This window comes from Leopardus geoffroyi, chromosome B1, assembly GCF_018350155.1.
Source record: "Leopardus geoffroyi isolate Oge1 chromosome B1, O.geoffroyi_Oge1_pat1.0, whole genome shotgun sequence".
NCBI lineage: Eukaryota > Metazoa > Chordata > Mammalia > Carnivora > Felidae > Leopardus > Leopardus geoffroyi.
Window position 1 is genome coordinate 39,767,675 of NC_059327.1, and position 16,487 is coordinate 39,784,161.

General features: G+C 37.1%; 1 protein-coding gene across 6 annotated transcripts in view; it reads left to right on the top strand.

Moving 5' to 3' along the window:
- RNF170 (ring finger protein 170) overlaps positions 1-16,487 on the top strand; it is a 43,839-nt gene that overhangs the window by 19,202 nt on the left and 8,150 nt on the right. For all 6 annotated transcript variants that reach the window (XM_045458742.1, XM_045458768.1, XM_045458751.1 and 3 more), the window contains 3 exons: positions 5,605-5,680; positions 8,858-8,966; positions 12,954-13,027. In XM_045458742.1, the coding sequence (XP_045314698.1) occupies positions 5,605-5,680; positions 8,858-8,966; positions 12,954-13,027 (259 nt within the window). The remainder of the gene's footprint in view (positions 1-5,604; positions 5,681-8,857; positions 8,967-12,953; positions 13,028-16,487) is intronic.

Below are 16,487 nucleotides of genomic sequence, written 5' to 3' on the forward strand. Positions count from 1 at the left end.
TACTCCAAAGAAGACATCCAGAGACCAACAGGCACATGAAAAGATGATCCACATCACTCATCATCAAGGAAATACAAATCAAAGCTATAATGAGATATCACCTCACACCAGTCAGAATGGCTAAAATCAAAAACATAGGAAACAACAAGTTCTGGCAAGGATGTGGAGAAAAAGGGTCTTTGTTCACTGTTGGTGGGAATGCAAACTGGTGCAGCCACTATGGAAAACAGTATGGAGGTTCCTCAAAAGATTTAAAATAGAACTACTCTGTGATTCAGTAATCACTCTACTGGGTATTTATCCCCAAAATACAAAAACACTAATGAACAGGATACATACACCCCTGTGTTTATTTGCAGTATTATTTACAATAGCCAAATTATGAAGCAGCCAAGTGTCCATCTATAATTTTTTTTTAATGTTTGTTTATTTTTGACAGAGAGACTGAGCATGAGCAGGGGAGGGGCAGAGAGAGAGGGAGACACAGAATCCAAAGCAGGCTCCAGGCTCTGAGCTGTCAGCACAGAGCCCGATGCGGGGCTCGAACTCACAGGCTGTGAGATCATGACCTGAGCCGAAGTCGGATGCTCAACTGACTGAGCCACCCAGGTGCCCCCACCAAGTGTCCATCTATAGATGAATGGATAAAAAGATGTGGCATACAAATGTAGTGGAATATTATTCAGCCATAAAAAAGAATGAAATCTTGTCATTTGCAACAATATGGAGAGAGCTAGAAAGTGTAATGTTGAGTGAAATAAGTTGGAGAAAGACAAATACCATATGGTCTCATTCATATATGGAATTTAAGAAACAGAACAAATGAGCAAGGAAAAAAGAGTGAGAAAGACAAAACTATAGAGAACACACTTATGGTTATCAGAGGGGAGATTGGTGGGGAGAAGGGTGAATTAGCTGATAGGGATTAAAGAGTGCACTTACTATGATGAAAAAATAATAAAAAGTATTAACAGGTATGAAGTTATTGCCATTTTGTCAGCTATTCTCTGGTTTTTGTTGTTCTCTTTTCCTTCTTTTTCTTTTGCTCTCTTCCCTTGTTATTTGATTACTTTTTTTAGTGTTTACTTGTATTACTTTCTCTTTATTTTTTGTGTGTCTATTGTCGGATTTGGGTTTGTGGTTACCGTGAGATTCATATGTAATATCCTATGTATATATAGCAGTCTACATTAAGTGGAAGCTTGTTTAAGATCGAAAATATTCTGAAAGCAATACATGTTTGTTCCTTCCCTGCATGTTTTATGTATATGATGTCATATTTTGCATCTTTCTATTTTGTGTATCTTTTTTTTTTTTTTTTTTTTTTTTGAGTTAGCTCTACACCCAATGTGGGTCTTGAACTCACAACCCTAGATCAAGATTCATATGCTCTACCAACTGAGTCAGCCAGGCACCCCTGTCGTGTGTGCGCGTGCGTATCTCAACTAGTTTTTGTAGATATAATTGATTTTACTACTTTTGTATTTTAACCTTCATAGCAGTTTTATAAATGAACGATCTACTAACTTTACTGTATGTTTGCTTTTACCAGTGAAATGTTTTCCTTTCATAATGTTGTTACTTATAGTTTTGACTTTTTTCTTTTCCCCTGCTTAAAGTTTCATTTAACATTTCTTATAAGGCTGGTTTAGTGGTAATGAACTCCTTTAACTTTTGTTTGTCTGGGAAGCTCTTTATATCTCCTTCAATTCTGAATGACAACTCTGGCAAATAAAGTAATCTTGGTTATAGGCATTTTCTTTTTAGAGTTTGAATATATCATACCAGACCTTTTTTGGCCTGCAAAGTTTCTGTGAAAAACCAGCTGATAACTTTATGGGGTTTCCCTTGTATATAACTATTTTATTTTTTCTTGCTGTTTCTATGATTCTCTCTTTATCTTTAATTTTTGGCATTTTAATTATGTGTCTTGGTGTGGACTGCTATGGGTTCATATTTTTGGGGATTCTCTGTGCTTCCTAGACCTGGATATCTGTCTCTTTCCCCAGTTTAGGGAAGTTTTCAGCTATTATCTCTTAAGTAAGTTTTCTGCCCCTTTCTATTTTTCTTCTGCCTCTGGATCCCCCCATAATTGTGAATATTAGTATGCTTGATATTGTCATAAAGGTCCTTTAACCTATCCTCATTTTTTAAAAAATCCTTTTTTTCTGTTCAGCTTGGATGCTTTCCCCTACCTTGTGTTCCATTCGTTGAATTGTTCTGTATCCTCTCTTCTGTTGTTGATTCCCTCTAGTGTATTTTTTATTGCACTTACTGTATTTTTTTCAGCTTTGATTGGTTCTTTTTTTATGTTTTCTCTTTGTAATGTTCTCACTGAGTTCATCTACTCTTCTCTCAAGTACAGTGAAAATGTTTATGACCATTATTTTGAACTCTTCATCGTGTAGACTATTTAATCTCTGTTTTGTTTAATTCTTTTTTCTCCAGTTTGGTTTTGTTCTTTTGGTTGGAACATAATCTTCCGTCCCTCATTTTTTCTGATTCTCTGTGTTTGTTTCTATGTATTAGGTGTGTCAGCTAGGTCTCCTAGTCTTGAAGATATTGGCCTTCTGTAGAAGGTGTGCTTTGGGGCCCAGTAGCACAATCCCACCCCCCATACCTCCATCACTAGAACCAGGTGCTCCAGTGGTGTCCTCTCTGTAGGCTGCAGGTGCTATCTGGTTGTGCCTGGGCATGTGTGTTGCTGCTGCTATGGTGGGTGGGGCTAGTTCCTGCACCACCGGCTGAGCGTCCTAGCCACATCTGCTGCAGCCATGCTGGTGTGCGGGGCTGGCTCTCCTCCCTCTCTGGGGCAGGAATTGCTTTGGAGCAGATGCCAGTTCTAGCCAGGACTGCTTGCTGGGTGCACCAGGGCAGGAACCACTTTGAAAGGGTGCCTGCCAGGGTAGAATGATTGGGTGGGGCAGTTCCACAGGTGAATGCTGGGATGGGGCGAGCAGGACTAACAAGGTTAGCAAGGTAGAAAGAGAGTATCAGAACTGTCTCCCATAAGCATCTGGCTACATAGGCCAAATGCAGTGCCATTCCCCAAGGCTGCGGATGCCCAATGTTAAGCTTTATCTCCCTTTTCAGAGTTGACCTTCATGCCTGTGATATCCCTCCCACTTGTGGGATACTGTGTAGAGGGTTTGGTTCTTGACCACATCTCTGCCCTTACCCTTCTTGATGTGGACTTCTCTTTATATCTTTAGCTGTGGAGGAGCTGTTCTGCCAGTCTTTAGTTCCAGAGTGAATTGTATTGTATGTAGTTGTTGCCTTGATGTGTCCATAGGAGGTGAATTCAGGATCCTCCTACTCTGCCATCTTCCTGAGATCTGGGTTTTTCTATATTGCAAAGAATCCTGTTGGGATGTGACAGGGATTGCACTGAATCTGTAAATAGGTCACTTTGGGTAGTACTGACATCTTAAAAATATTAAGTCTTCTAGTCTATGAACACAGGATGTCTTTCTATTTATTTACGTCTTCTTTAATTTCCTTCAGCAGTGTATTACAGTTATATTTCTTTCTAAATCTTTTTGTCCTCCCTTCTTAAGCTGTTATGAATAGCTGCCATTTGTTGACATACTAAAAACCAGTGCAAAGGGTTTGGTAAGCAGTTGAACCTATAAACCACAGATTTGCTCTTGCACATTTGTGAACTTTGATTCAGACTTTGTTTCTTGACCCAGAGTTTGGATATCATTTATTTCCTCTTATCAGAGATTCCTGACTTCTTTCCAGAGCCACATAACTGGTTTGATAATTTTGGTTTCTCCTTTCATGAGAAACAAAGGACCATAAATCATTGGTAAATGATATATTTTGTTTCTGTATTAGAGCCATTGTTTTCCTCGGCATCTTTAGACCTAGTGTCAAATGCTGTCATTTTCTCATCGCTGAAGTGATCACATCTTGAGGTTTTCTAATCTCACTTTCAGTCTGTCTTAATTATCCCATTATTTTCTAGATTTTTGGTTCTGGACTCGCAGTTGCTAATCCCATTTAATTGCCTAAACTACAGGCTGCGTTCAACATCTCAGGCTGTTTATCTTGTTCTTTGGTTATACTTTGACTTTTCTAACATTCTACTACTAGATTTTACAATCTTGTATCTTTTCTTTTATGGAAAGAAACCAAAAGAAAGACCTTCCAGTTACATGGTTTATATGTGTACTCTGAAAAGTAGTAACTGTCTTTCTTTCAAGGAGAAGGGAATGGTTTTCCACTGTCAAAGAACAGAGAAATGCTGTTTAGGTAGGTAGTTATTGATACTTAAATGAGATGGTTCCTTGTGCTGTTCCGGATAGATTGTTTCCACCACAGAGATCGTTATTCAGTCATAAGAAGGTAATATTTAAAATAAATAATCCACCAGAATTTAAGATGTTTAAACAGTTCAAGTAGCTTTATTACATTTATGTTTAGTTTCTGATTAGAAATTTGACTTTTTTGGGGGCTCCTGGGTGGCTCAGTTGGTTAAGTGTCCGACTTCGGCTCAGGTCCTGATCTCGCGGTTCGTGGGGCCCGCATCGGGCCCTGTGATGACAGCTCAGAGCCTGGAGCCTGCTTCGGATCCTGGGTCTCCCTCTCTCTCTGTCCCTCCCCTGCTCACACTCTGTCTCTCTATCTCAAAAATAAATAAACATTAAAAAAATTAAAACAAAAAAAGAAATTTGACTTTTTTAATGTTCTTCAAAACTAATGGTTCTTTTTTGCCAGCTTTTTTCCTAAAATTTGGATTTTTTACTAAAAATTGAATAATCGTAAGATGTATTTTAAAAAGTTTTCCATGTCCCATTAAGTTATTGATTTAGAGTTTTTAATCACTGTTGGGTATTAGCTCACCCAGGGAATAAAGGCTCTTATATAAAGTAACACTGGGATTTTGTGGACTTAAAATATTGCTGTTAAAAAATGTTTAAGTTTAGAAGAAACTGTTACAGCCAAATGGAATTAAGCTGTGATTCAGATGGAAATCTTCAACCCCACCCTGCCAACCTAAACCACCCCTTCCAATTTCCAATACCCACATACCTTATCTCATCCTTGTGTATCAGCCACTAAATTCTTGCCTTTGAATCTCCCTTTTAATTGTTAATGTTAAGGTATAAGTGGTATGTTACGTCTGGGTTTTTCTGTATGACATAGTTTTATTTTCTGTTGTTTTGTCCCCCTTTCCTCATAAAAGCTCTATGAAGATCTGTGAAAAGCTCTATGGGAGAAAGATCTAATTAGATATGCAAAAGTGTTCAAATGCGTAATAATATCTAGAATTATATAGTTTATTTTGAAGGAATTTTGCAGAAGAAATAAACGCGTTAATCGTTCTTCAGATGATTTGTAAGCCTGCAGTTACATCAAATCTACAAGGTGCTAGGCCTCTGGATTTCATCATTTGCCGGCTGAACCTGAAATCAGCTGTATTCGGTAACCTTAGAACGCCTCACAGAGTAGCCTGAAATGTTCAGTCCTGGAATTGGAGTACAGTTGTGTGCCATCATTTACGTTTATGAAGTTCTTGGTTGAAAATTAGACCCATAAAGAAAACGGATTCATCTGGCATTATTTTGTATTCAAAGCTTATTATATTTTATTTAACAGAAACGCCCATCAAAACATTCACCCAGAAAACCAAGAATTAGTAAGGGTGCTTCGGGAGCAACTTCAAACAGAACAGGTACTATTGCTATTATATAAATATGTGTATTTATGTAAGGGGTAGATGTTGCTATTCTCCTTACATATGAAATGGTGATGAAACAATAAATTACTGTTGGGAAACATGGGGTGTTTTCCTGCTTTACTAATTTAAGTGATTCTATTGATTGTATATTTTCAGATTAGGCAAATGACTAGTTTTAACTATTCAAATGTTTTCATGTGCATGTTTGTTTATTCTGAGAGAGAGAGGGAGAGAGAGGGAATACCAAGCAGGCTCCACATTTTCAGCGGGAGCTGGATGTGGGGCTTGAACTCCTGAACCTGTGAGATCATGACTTGAGCTGAAATCAAGACTTGGACACTTAACCAACTGAGCCACCCAGACGCCCCAAAACTGCTTTAAAAACAGCAGTTTTCCGGGGTGTGTGGGTGGCTCAATTGGGCATCAGACATTGCCTCAGGCCATGATCTCATGGTTTGTGGGTTCAAGCCCCACATAGTCTTTGCCCTGACAACTTGGAGCCCATTTTGGATTCTCTGTCTTCCTGTGTCTCTGCCCCTCCCCTGCTTACACTCTCACTCTCAAAAATAAACATTAAAAAAAACAACAACAAAAAAACCCCGGCAGTTTTCCTATTAGTTATTTGTGAGGAAATAATAACTATCTAATTGGCTTTAATGAAATGTAATGGAAAAACTATTTTTCTTTTTTAAGTTTATTTATGTATTTTGAGAGAGAGACCACATGTGCACATGCAAGCAAAGGAGGGTCAGAGAGGGAGAGAGAATCCCAAGGAGGCCCCATGCGGTCAGCACAGAGCCTGACAAGGGGCTCAGTCTCACAAACCATGAGATCATGACCTGAGCTGAAATGAGTGAGACGCTTAACTGACTGAGCCACCCAGGCACCCTAGATAAGGTGTTTTTTCTAATATCTAAGACCTACAAAGAAATGACTATAAGGGGTGGCTTTTTTTTTTCCTCTTCTTTTTCTTCAGTGGTCAAAGTTAATAAAACTAGTTAGGCAAAAAAAGAAAACTTTTCTGCCTCTTCTTTGCTTTTAACCAAATGGACTCTCTACGAACCAGAAATGTATTTCATGAAGGCTGGAATAAGTAGGATATTATACACCTGCATGCCAAGATAGCTAATATCAAAAAAAAAAACAACCCTTAAAAATTGATTTCCTACCAATTAAATTTTAATTCCAAAGAGGGTTTTATAATTTATCCATTCACCAAATATTTATTAAACATCTACCATATGTCAGACATTGTTGTGGGCATTGAGGATTCAGTTGTGAGCTGAACAAACAAGAATTCCTGCCTTCATAAAATTTCAATTCACTGATGTAAAAATAGCTTAAGCATGTTAATAGTACTCTGTTCAAGGGCTGTTGTTATTAATAATTCATGCTGGGATAGTGTTTTATAATTTACAGAGTGCTTTCACATTACAGCTATCTTATTTAATCTGCAAACACAAGTAAGGCAACAAGTATCATTCCCATCTAACATGTTAGATCACTAAGATTTACTTAAATGCACACTGGAATTACATGAATAGATCTGGCTATCCAGAAGTCCTACACTGAGCTGGATATTCCAGATTTCTTTGCACCACTTTCCAGTTCACCTACCTCACACAGGGCATGTAGCTTTAGTTAGAATAAAGCTAGTGACTTAGCCCTTCTTGTGCGGGTCTGTACGGTAACCACTACCCATATGTAGCCATTTAATTTTAAATTGACCAAAATTAAATACAATTTAAATTTCAGTATGTTTTAATTACACTAGTCACCTTTCAGGGACTCAATACTCAAAGATATAAAGGAGATATCCATTACTGCAAAAAGTTTTGTTGGACAGCACTGGTAACTGGTAATTGTTTTTGTTTTGTTTTAGTTAATTTACAAAGAATAATAAGATAAAAGGTAGAGAGGGAGACTTAACTAAGTGCTATGTTTTTTTCTGTTTTCCTGTTTTAAATAATATAGAAGACTATAACATCAAGGTGTGACCATAGCTTATAGAATATTCTAGTATTTTAGGACTGATAAGAAATAGGAGATTTTGGTTATGTTTATTAGTTTTAGGTGACAAATCTTTTTTTTTTTTTTACGTTTATTTATTTTTGAGAGAGCACAAGTGGGGGAGGGGCAGAGAGAGAAAGAGACACAGAATCTGAAGCAGGCTCCCGGCTCCCAGCTGTCAGCACAGAGCCTGACGCAGGGCTCAAACTCACAAACTGTGAGATCATGACCTGAGCCAAAGTCGGATGCTCAACCGACTGAGCCACCCAAGCACCCAGGTGACAAAAATCTTTGATTTGGTTTACAACTAAGAATAGTTCATATTTAGTGAATTCTATATTTTTTTTTTTTTTTTTTTTTTTTTTGGTATTTGACGTTTTTAATGCTGGCTACTTTATAAGAGGTGTGCTGGGTGCTGTGAATATAGTTTTTTATAAGTATCTTCAAAGATACACATTACATACTGTGCTAGATTCCTTCCAGTGCCTGGGTCACTGCAGCGAGTCCTATAGGTAAAGTGCTCCTTCATAGCACTTACATTCTGATGGGTTCTTTGATATCTGGATGCTTCTTGTAGTGATGATTCTATTCAACATTCCTATTACAATCTCATAACAGTGATGTAACTGGGGAACATTAAATTTTACTAATCTGACCATGTGGAAGATTAAGTTCAAGGTACCAATGGTATTAAATTTCCTTCTTCCAAAATGACCAATATTCTTTGCAAGTTTAATTCTGGTCCCTTTGTGAGGCACGGCACACGTGCAACACTTACCAGGAATGTATGAATGAAAAAGATGTAAGAAATGATTAAAAGCTATTACTTGGGAAACCGCTTGATATATCTTTAGCTTTTGCATTAGCTCAGCCTGTGTTTCTCAGAATAACATAGTCATTCTAACAGTGAAAGAGAAACTCCTGAGTCAATGTAGGTTTTCGTCTTTAAAATGTGCTCAGGAAGGAAGGTAGAGACCGTGGAGCTTAATAAAACAACAATTTGGCTTCATAATTTTATCAAACTTACAAGATTTTAAGCTAATGCACATCTAAAACTTGATGAGGATTATACACTATTGACTGTGTTCTTAAGTATAATTAAGAGATAACTTTGAAAGCCTGTGTGCATTGTGTAATTATGAATCCCTGTTTTCTCCTCAGGATGCCCCTGCTGCTGCTCGACAGCAGTTCTACACTGACATGTATTGTCCAATCTGTTTACATCAAGCCTCCTTCCCTGTTGAAACAAACTGTGGACATCTTTTTTGTGGTAAGCAAACAATACTATATTTGGTAAAAGTGACTATTTAGACCAAGACCCATAAATGTACATGGGCTGGATTCCTAATTTACTTTTTATTTATTATTAAATTATTCCTAATTTACATTTTATATTTCACAAGTGGGGTAGGTTGCTTCTGATATCCTGTTAGCCACTTTTATTTAGTATCTGTGAGCTCAAAGATTAAAAGAAACCTAATTATTCAACTTCTCAATAAACAGAAATGTGTTTCTTTGAATGGTAATTCAAGTATATGAATACCATGAGGGATTCATTGAATCCTTCATTGTTTATCACTTTTTGGTAGTCCTTCCCAAGGCAGGAAGGTTCTCTCAAGGACCCTGGCCAAGACCTTCCCTTAGCTCTCCTACCTCCTTTTTATCCTGCGTCAGCACAAAAGTTATTAGCCTGTTGTGTGTGTGTGTGTGTGTGTGTGTGTGTGTGTGTGTGTGTGTGTGTGTGTGATCTTAGGAGGGTTTGTAAGAGAGAATAAGAACACAGAGCATATAGTAGGACAAGAAGGGAACACCAATTCACACTTACTTAGTATCAGTAAGGGGTGCTTTCTACCTCTGGGCATTTCTTTCCTCCAGAAAGATTTCATAGAGAACGAGGTATCATATAGTCATTGCTTATTGTGCTCCTATGAGATTGAGGAGAGTCAGTTACTACATACCTGCTATGTACTGGACATTTAAGTTACTTCATTGTGTCAAACTCCAGATACGAGGAAACTGAAACTGAGCTAAGAAATTTTATAAAGGGTAACCCAGCCAGAGAAAGAGCCAGATTTTAAATGTAGGTCTACTTCAAACCCTGTGGTCAATTCTATTACGTGATTAGTGGCTTACATAACTACTCTCTACTTAACATTTATCCATTCACTAGACCTGTTGTTTTATTTGTAGTATTTCTTTCTTGTTCCAATGGCTGTATTCAAGATAGGGTTCTAATTGTTCCCAAAATGTACCCATTTTCCATTTTAAGACTAATTTAAAATATAGCATATAATCATCCTTTAAGTTTCTTTCTCCCTATTGTATCTTTTGTTTGGGATTATATAGAATTATTAGGTATATAGTGCTATTATTTATGCTCTCAGGGATGACATAAATACTTTGAAATCCATATCATGCAATGCAGGGTTTTCTATACCTTTTCTATACCTGACCAGTCCTATTATTGCATCATCCATTAATTTCATTGTCTTCCCTAAAGGTTTTGCCTAAATTAGCTAACAAGTTATAAAACACTTATTTCAGTGTCTTTGTCTGTTGGGAATGCTAATGAGCAGCAAAATTATGAAAGATCAGCTACAGGGAATTAAATGACCACAGAGAAAGCAGATACTTTTCCCCCTCTCGAACCTCTGGTAGATATTCCTAATCAATTGGACATTCTTTCTGAGTCTGGATATGGCCTAAATGGCCATCCTTTAACACAATACTTTGGACAGGTGTTAAGAATCAGTGCGGTTTGGCAGGCTAGATGAACTCTATTTGCCAGCCCAGGCTTAGGTAATTCACTGAGTGGATAACCTAGTCAATTCAAAGATGGCTGTATTGTGTTCTTGGTTTCTGGGTCTGACGTAATTGGGTAGATTGATTCTGATATCCTGCTGTACTTGCTAGACACTTATTTACTGTCTCTAGGTTCAAAGATTCAAAAAACTTGTTATTCAGCTTCTCAAACAGAAATGTGTTTCTTTGAATGGTAGTTCAAGTATATTGATACCGTATATATCCAGAGCACCTTAGCTTGGTTCCTATATATGGAACTACAGGTCTGTTCCTTTACAGTGTGTTAAGAATAATAACAGCAACAGACTTCATCTTACTTGCATTTGTAACCCACATTGTTTTATTTAATTCTCCAGCAGTCTTATGAGGTGTTTTTCCCATTTTACAAATAAATAGATTGAGAGAGATTGTGACCCAGATTAATGTCATTGTCTCTCCCACCATCTTATTTAGGTGGATCTCTCTTTTTATACAGGGGGAAGGTTGAAGAAAAGGGAAAACATTAAGCATATCACAGCAGATGTGTGTGAACTGAAGTGTTTGATTTGCTGGACCATAGTTTTTCTATGCAGGCAGTGGCCATTACATAATTTGCAAAACAAGGACATCTGTACCCCAATTTGTAGAAAAGAGATGTGGGATTAAATAAGTTAACATATGTCAAAACACATTGAACTTTTGAGTGAAAAGGTCATAGATAAAACTAAGGCATCATTACAGATGTTAATACTGACAAAATTTATAAGTTTTGCTTTCATATAGTTTCTATATGAAATTAGATTGCTCAAATTAATAAATATTAGCTAACACAGCACTCTGAAAGTAGGAAAAGATATCAGATAAAAATTCTTTAGCTTTTAAATTCATCTTTAAATCACTGAACCAGTTTTTCCCCACAGTCACTGTAATGTCCAATTTGGATAGCCTTTGCTTAGCCCGTTGGATGCTCACCAGTCTCCTTACATACCACTTAGTTCTACTTCTGGTATTTGCTCTTTGCTATTCATAAAACTTGGAGCATCCTCCCTCCTGTTTTCTAGTTCTAAATCTTACCTATCCTACAAAGTTCAGTTCAAATCCTTTCTCATCTACAAATGACTCTCTGATATATCCCAGAATTCTCTCTCCTACATACCTTTTGTACTTAAAGTTAATATTACATAGTTTGAGATTTAACTACCTTCTGATTGATTTCAGTATGTCACCTTGGACTTCTCAATTTGACTGTCATTGCTTATTCCAAATTCTAGACATTTATTTGATCTGGAAGAATCAGAATAAGGAACGCAGAAGGGCTAACCTAAGTTGCTAAGACAAGGATAAGAAGACAGATGGGGCGCCTGTGTGGCTCAGTCTGTTAAGCATCCGACTTCGGCTCAGGTCACGATCTCATGGTTCGTGAGTTCAAGCCCCGCACTGGGCTCTATCTTGACAGCTCAGAGCCCAGAGCCTGCTTCAGATTCTGTGTCTCCCTCCCTCTCTCTGCCCCTTGCTCGCACTCTCTCTTTCTCTCTCTCTCTCAAAAATCAATAAACATTAGAAAAAAACTCTTCTTAAAAAAATTTTTTTTAAAGAATACAGAAAAGATCTTGGAGGTAGAAGTGAGACTGGAAGCACTTAGTTCAGATTCACAATGGGACCTGAATGGTCTGAGAAACAGGCGTCCTGCAGAGAAGAAATGAATTGGGCCCTTAAACATCAGATAGGATTTTAAAGTATTCCTCCTCCTCTTTCTTCTTCTTCATAAATAAATAAATAAAATAAAATAAAATAAATATTCCTTCTTCATTTGTTACTGGTCTGAACTTTAGTGCTTATACACTTAGCTGACCTGCTAATTTTGAGGTCTATAAACTCTTCCTTTAAGCTGTGTTTAGTTGTTTTGCTGCTCATGAACAGCTTCAGGCAGAAAAATCAGATCTATCCAGTACAAAAGTTGGTTGAATTATTGAACTAGATTATAAACTTTATTAGGTCAGATAGCATGTAATTTTTGTATCCTTTGGTTCCTTATTCATAGTACTTTATTATTATTATTGATACTACTATAATTTGGCATTCTAAATTTTTAAAAAAAATAGAAGCTATGTTTTTGTAACATATATACCATTTGGAACAGAAAATTTAGCTGTGATTTGTTGGTTATCATATTTGCAGTGATGTTCATTTATTTTACGTAGGAAATGCAGTATTTTCTATTAAGCCTCACAGTATTGAAGCAGTTAATGTATTCTTGCTTTGGATTGTATAATTTTATCTTAATTGGTAGTTCAAATAAAAATATTTTTTAATGGCTGGGAATTATTACCAGATTTGAATTTTCCTGAAATGAAATGAAATAAAAATATTTTAAAATAAGATGATGCTATAAAAATATTTCAAATTTGAAACTTTCTGAGGACTCATGGGCTTTAAAATTTAAAACATCAGTATTAATGGTTTTTTTTCTCATTAGGTACCTGCATTATTGCATACTGGCGATACGGTTCATGGCTTGGGGCAATCAGTTGTCCAATCTGTAGACAAACGGTAATGTTTGTATCCAGAAAGCATCATTTATGCTAGTTTATTTTGTAAATTTTTATAATTTCTGTATCTAAATTTTGAATTATTTTTATTAAAGTTTTTATTTAAATTCCAGTTAATTAACATATAGTATAATATTAGTTTCAGGTGTACGATACAGTGATTCAACACTTGGATATATCACACTGCGTTCATCCGGGATTAAGTGCACTCCTTAATCCCATCATGTATTTAACCCATCCCTACCCGCGCCCCCCCCCCCCCCCCCCCCCGCAACCATCAGTTTGTTCTCTATAGTTAAGGGTCTGTTTCTTGGTTTGCCTCTCTCTCTTTTTTCTTCCGCTTTGCTCATTTGTTTCTTAAATTCCACATATGAGTGAAATCATATATTTGTCTTTCTCTGACTATTTCACATAGATAATACTTTCTAGCCCCATCCACATCATTGTAAATGGCCAAGATTTCATTTTTTATTATGGCTTAGTAATACTCCACTGTACATACATACCACATCTTCTTTATCCATTCATCAGTCGATGGACATTTGGGCTATTTCCGTAATTTGGCTATTAGAGTATTTTTGTATCCTTTGGGTAAATACCTAGCAGTGCAGATGCTGGATCATAGGGTAGTTCTATTTTTCCAAACTTCTATAATGTTACCCCCTTATTTATTTTTATTTTTATTTTTTTATTTTAGAGAGAGAGAGAGCACTAGTGGGGGAGAAGCACAGAGGGAGAGAGAGAATCTCAAGTATGCTCCATACTCAGTGCAGAGCCTGATGCAGGGCTCAATTCCACAACCCTGGGATCATGAGCTAAGCCAAAACCAAGTCGGACACTCAATTGACTGAGCCACCCAGGCATCCCTCCATTATTTTTTTTTAGTGTCTTACAGACACTAAAAAAAAAAGAAAGAAATTCCCTTTGAAATCCTTTAGTTGTAATAAAAAAACAACTGCTAAATGAATCCTCCCTAAAATTCTAATAAGTCTTTATTATAATACTAGCAAAGGAATAACTGAACTAGCTAATCAAGCTTAAACAGATATTTCCCCTACATATACTTCTTTTGAAAAAAATATTTTTCCTTTTTTATTTATTTTTAATCTGCCCTTCTCCAGTGAGGGTGTAGGTAGCTTTCTAGGATGGATAATAATTTTTTAAAATGTCTGTTTTAAGGTGCCTTCTTAGCGCTGCGGGCAGCGCGTCAGTCTCATAAAATGACTCTTTTGGAGACATAACCACATTACGTTATCCAGAACAGATCAGACCGTTATAGTTAGTACAGAAGCTACTTCAGGAGGGAGACAGTTTTTATAAACATATGTTGAAGACTGAAATGTTAGCACAGATGATATGTGCCACATTTTCTCAATTTCTTTGACAAACTGGAAAAACAAAATACTGAAAAACCCGAGAAAATTAAGTCTTAGTTTTTTAATTAGCAAATGTAGTAAAACAGAACATTCTAACAGTTGTATACTATTTTTTCATAATCTCCTATATACTTGTTTCTCATTTAAAATAATATTGGGGCATCTGGGTGGCTCAGTTAAGTGTCTGACTTCAGCTCAGGTCCTGATCTCATGGTTTGTGGGTTCAAGCCCCGCATAGGGCTCTGTGCTAACAGCTCAGAGCCTGAAGCCTGCTTTGGATTCTGTGTCTCCCTGTCTCTCTGCCCCTCCCCTGCTCACACTCTGTCTTTCTCTCTTTCTCAAAATAAATAAACATTAAGAAAATTAAAATAAAAATACCTTTCTAGTAATGAGTTATGAACATGAAAAAGACAGCAGCTCCTTAGGAAGTCTTCCAAAGTGCAAAATGAAGTCCTAAAAAGGATAGAGAGCTTCCAAGTTAAGATGTCAAATTGAACACATATATTTACTATTGCTTGCCACCCCACTAAAAGAACAAGACATTTTGTAAAGGCATAAACCCACAGAGATCAGAAAATAAACAAAATGATCGAAGAGGTGACAATTTTTGAAAAATTCTTGGTAGAATATAACAGACATACACAAAACAAAGAAGTACTGCTTATTGAATTACCACAAAGCAACACTTCAATAATCACCACTCAGATGAAGTAGAAACTGGCCAACAGCCCCCAGAAATTTCTTCGGGACCCCTTCCAAATCTCTACTCTCTCCTACATCTTCTAGAGGCAACTACTATTGACTTTTATGATAAGCATTTCCTTGATTTTCTTTATAGGTTTATTACCTTAGCATGCATCTCTAAGATTATTGTTTAATTTTGTCTGATTTTTGGACTTATTGTTATATGAATGCACATGCACAGATACTTTCAACCTTTGTTCTGGCCATCCACTTACCCCCATTACTGCCTCCCTTTTTGGTGTAGAGAGAGAGGTTCAGGGCTTTATCTTTTTTCCTCCTTGCTTGTACATTCCCAAATTCTGCGTCTTTCACATTTGACTTTGTAGCACATGGCAGGAGGAAAATATTTTTTGTTTTTGTTTGTTTTTTTTGGGCACTGCCTCTGTGGCTGATTTAATATGTGACACAAGCAGTCAACACTGAAGTTTATTTGCCAGTACCACCTCTCATAATCTTTAGCTATCTGCCAGCAACACTGAGACCAGGCCATAGGTCTAGCATTAAAGAGCTAGTTCCACCACCTGTCCCCTTCTTGGCTCTATCCATGGCTTTTCATAGGGTATATATGTATTAGCAGGTGATATCCTTTGGATCACCCATAAATTGCTAGAGGCTAAAAAGGTGGAGATAAAATTGTTTTTATATAATAGCTTTTGGTTCCCTAACTGTAGAATAATTCATCCTAGAAGCAAGACAGGTGGCAGATACCTGCTCCCCATCCTGTTTCGCTGGAAATAGTGCATAGGCTGCTGCTTCCGACTGTAACATACTCACCACTTCTCTTCCTGAATGTATACGCTAACATACCAATAGTCCTACCTGTACTTCAAGGCCAGCTTATGTTTCCAGTATTCTGAGCACCCCAAGTAGAAGTCCTTCCTCTGAAGCATCATTATAACCCCCACCATAGTGCCTTGTAACAGGCTGTTGAACAGGTCTGCCTCCCCTTCTATCTTGGGTGCTGTGGTTAGCAAGGGGCAGGGCTATGTCTTCATTTGGGGGGTACATGTAGCCCTTAATACAGTGCCTGGCCCACAATAGGTACTCAGTTATTATTTACTGAAAGATTCATTTTTATTAACATATTTGTGAAAACAGGCTGTACCTGCTTTCCTACCACCTACAGTTCTTTGTCAGTCCTTTGTTTGGAAAGCATCTGAGTTTGGAAAGCATCTGTTTGGAAAGCTGAACTGATGAAGGATAAAAACACCTAGATGATTTAAACCTAAATCTGTTACTGCTCCTTCCCATTTGTATCTCATCATACATTTAGCATTTCTATAGACATCGTTATAATTTAAATATACTGATTTTTCAAGGTACTGTCATCTTCACATTACC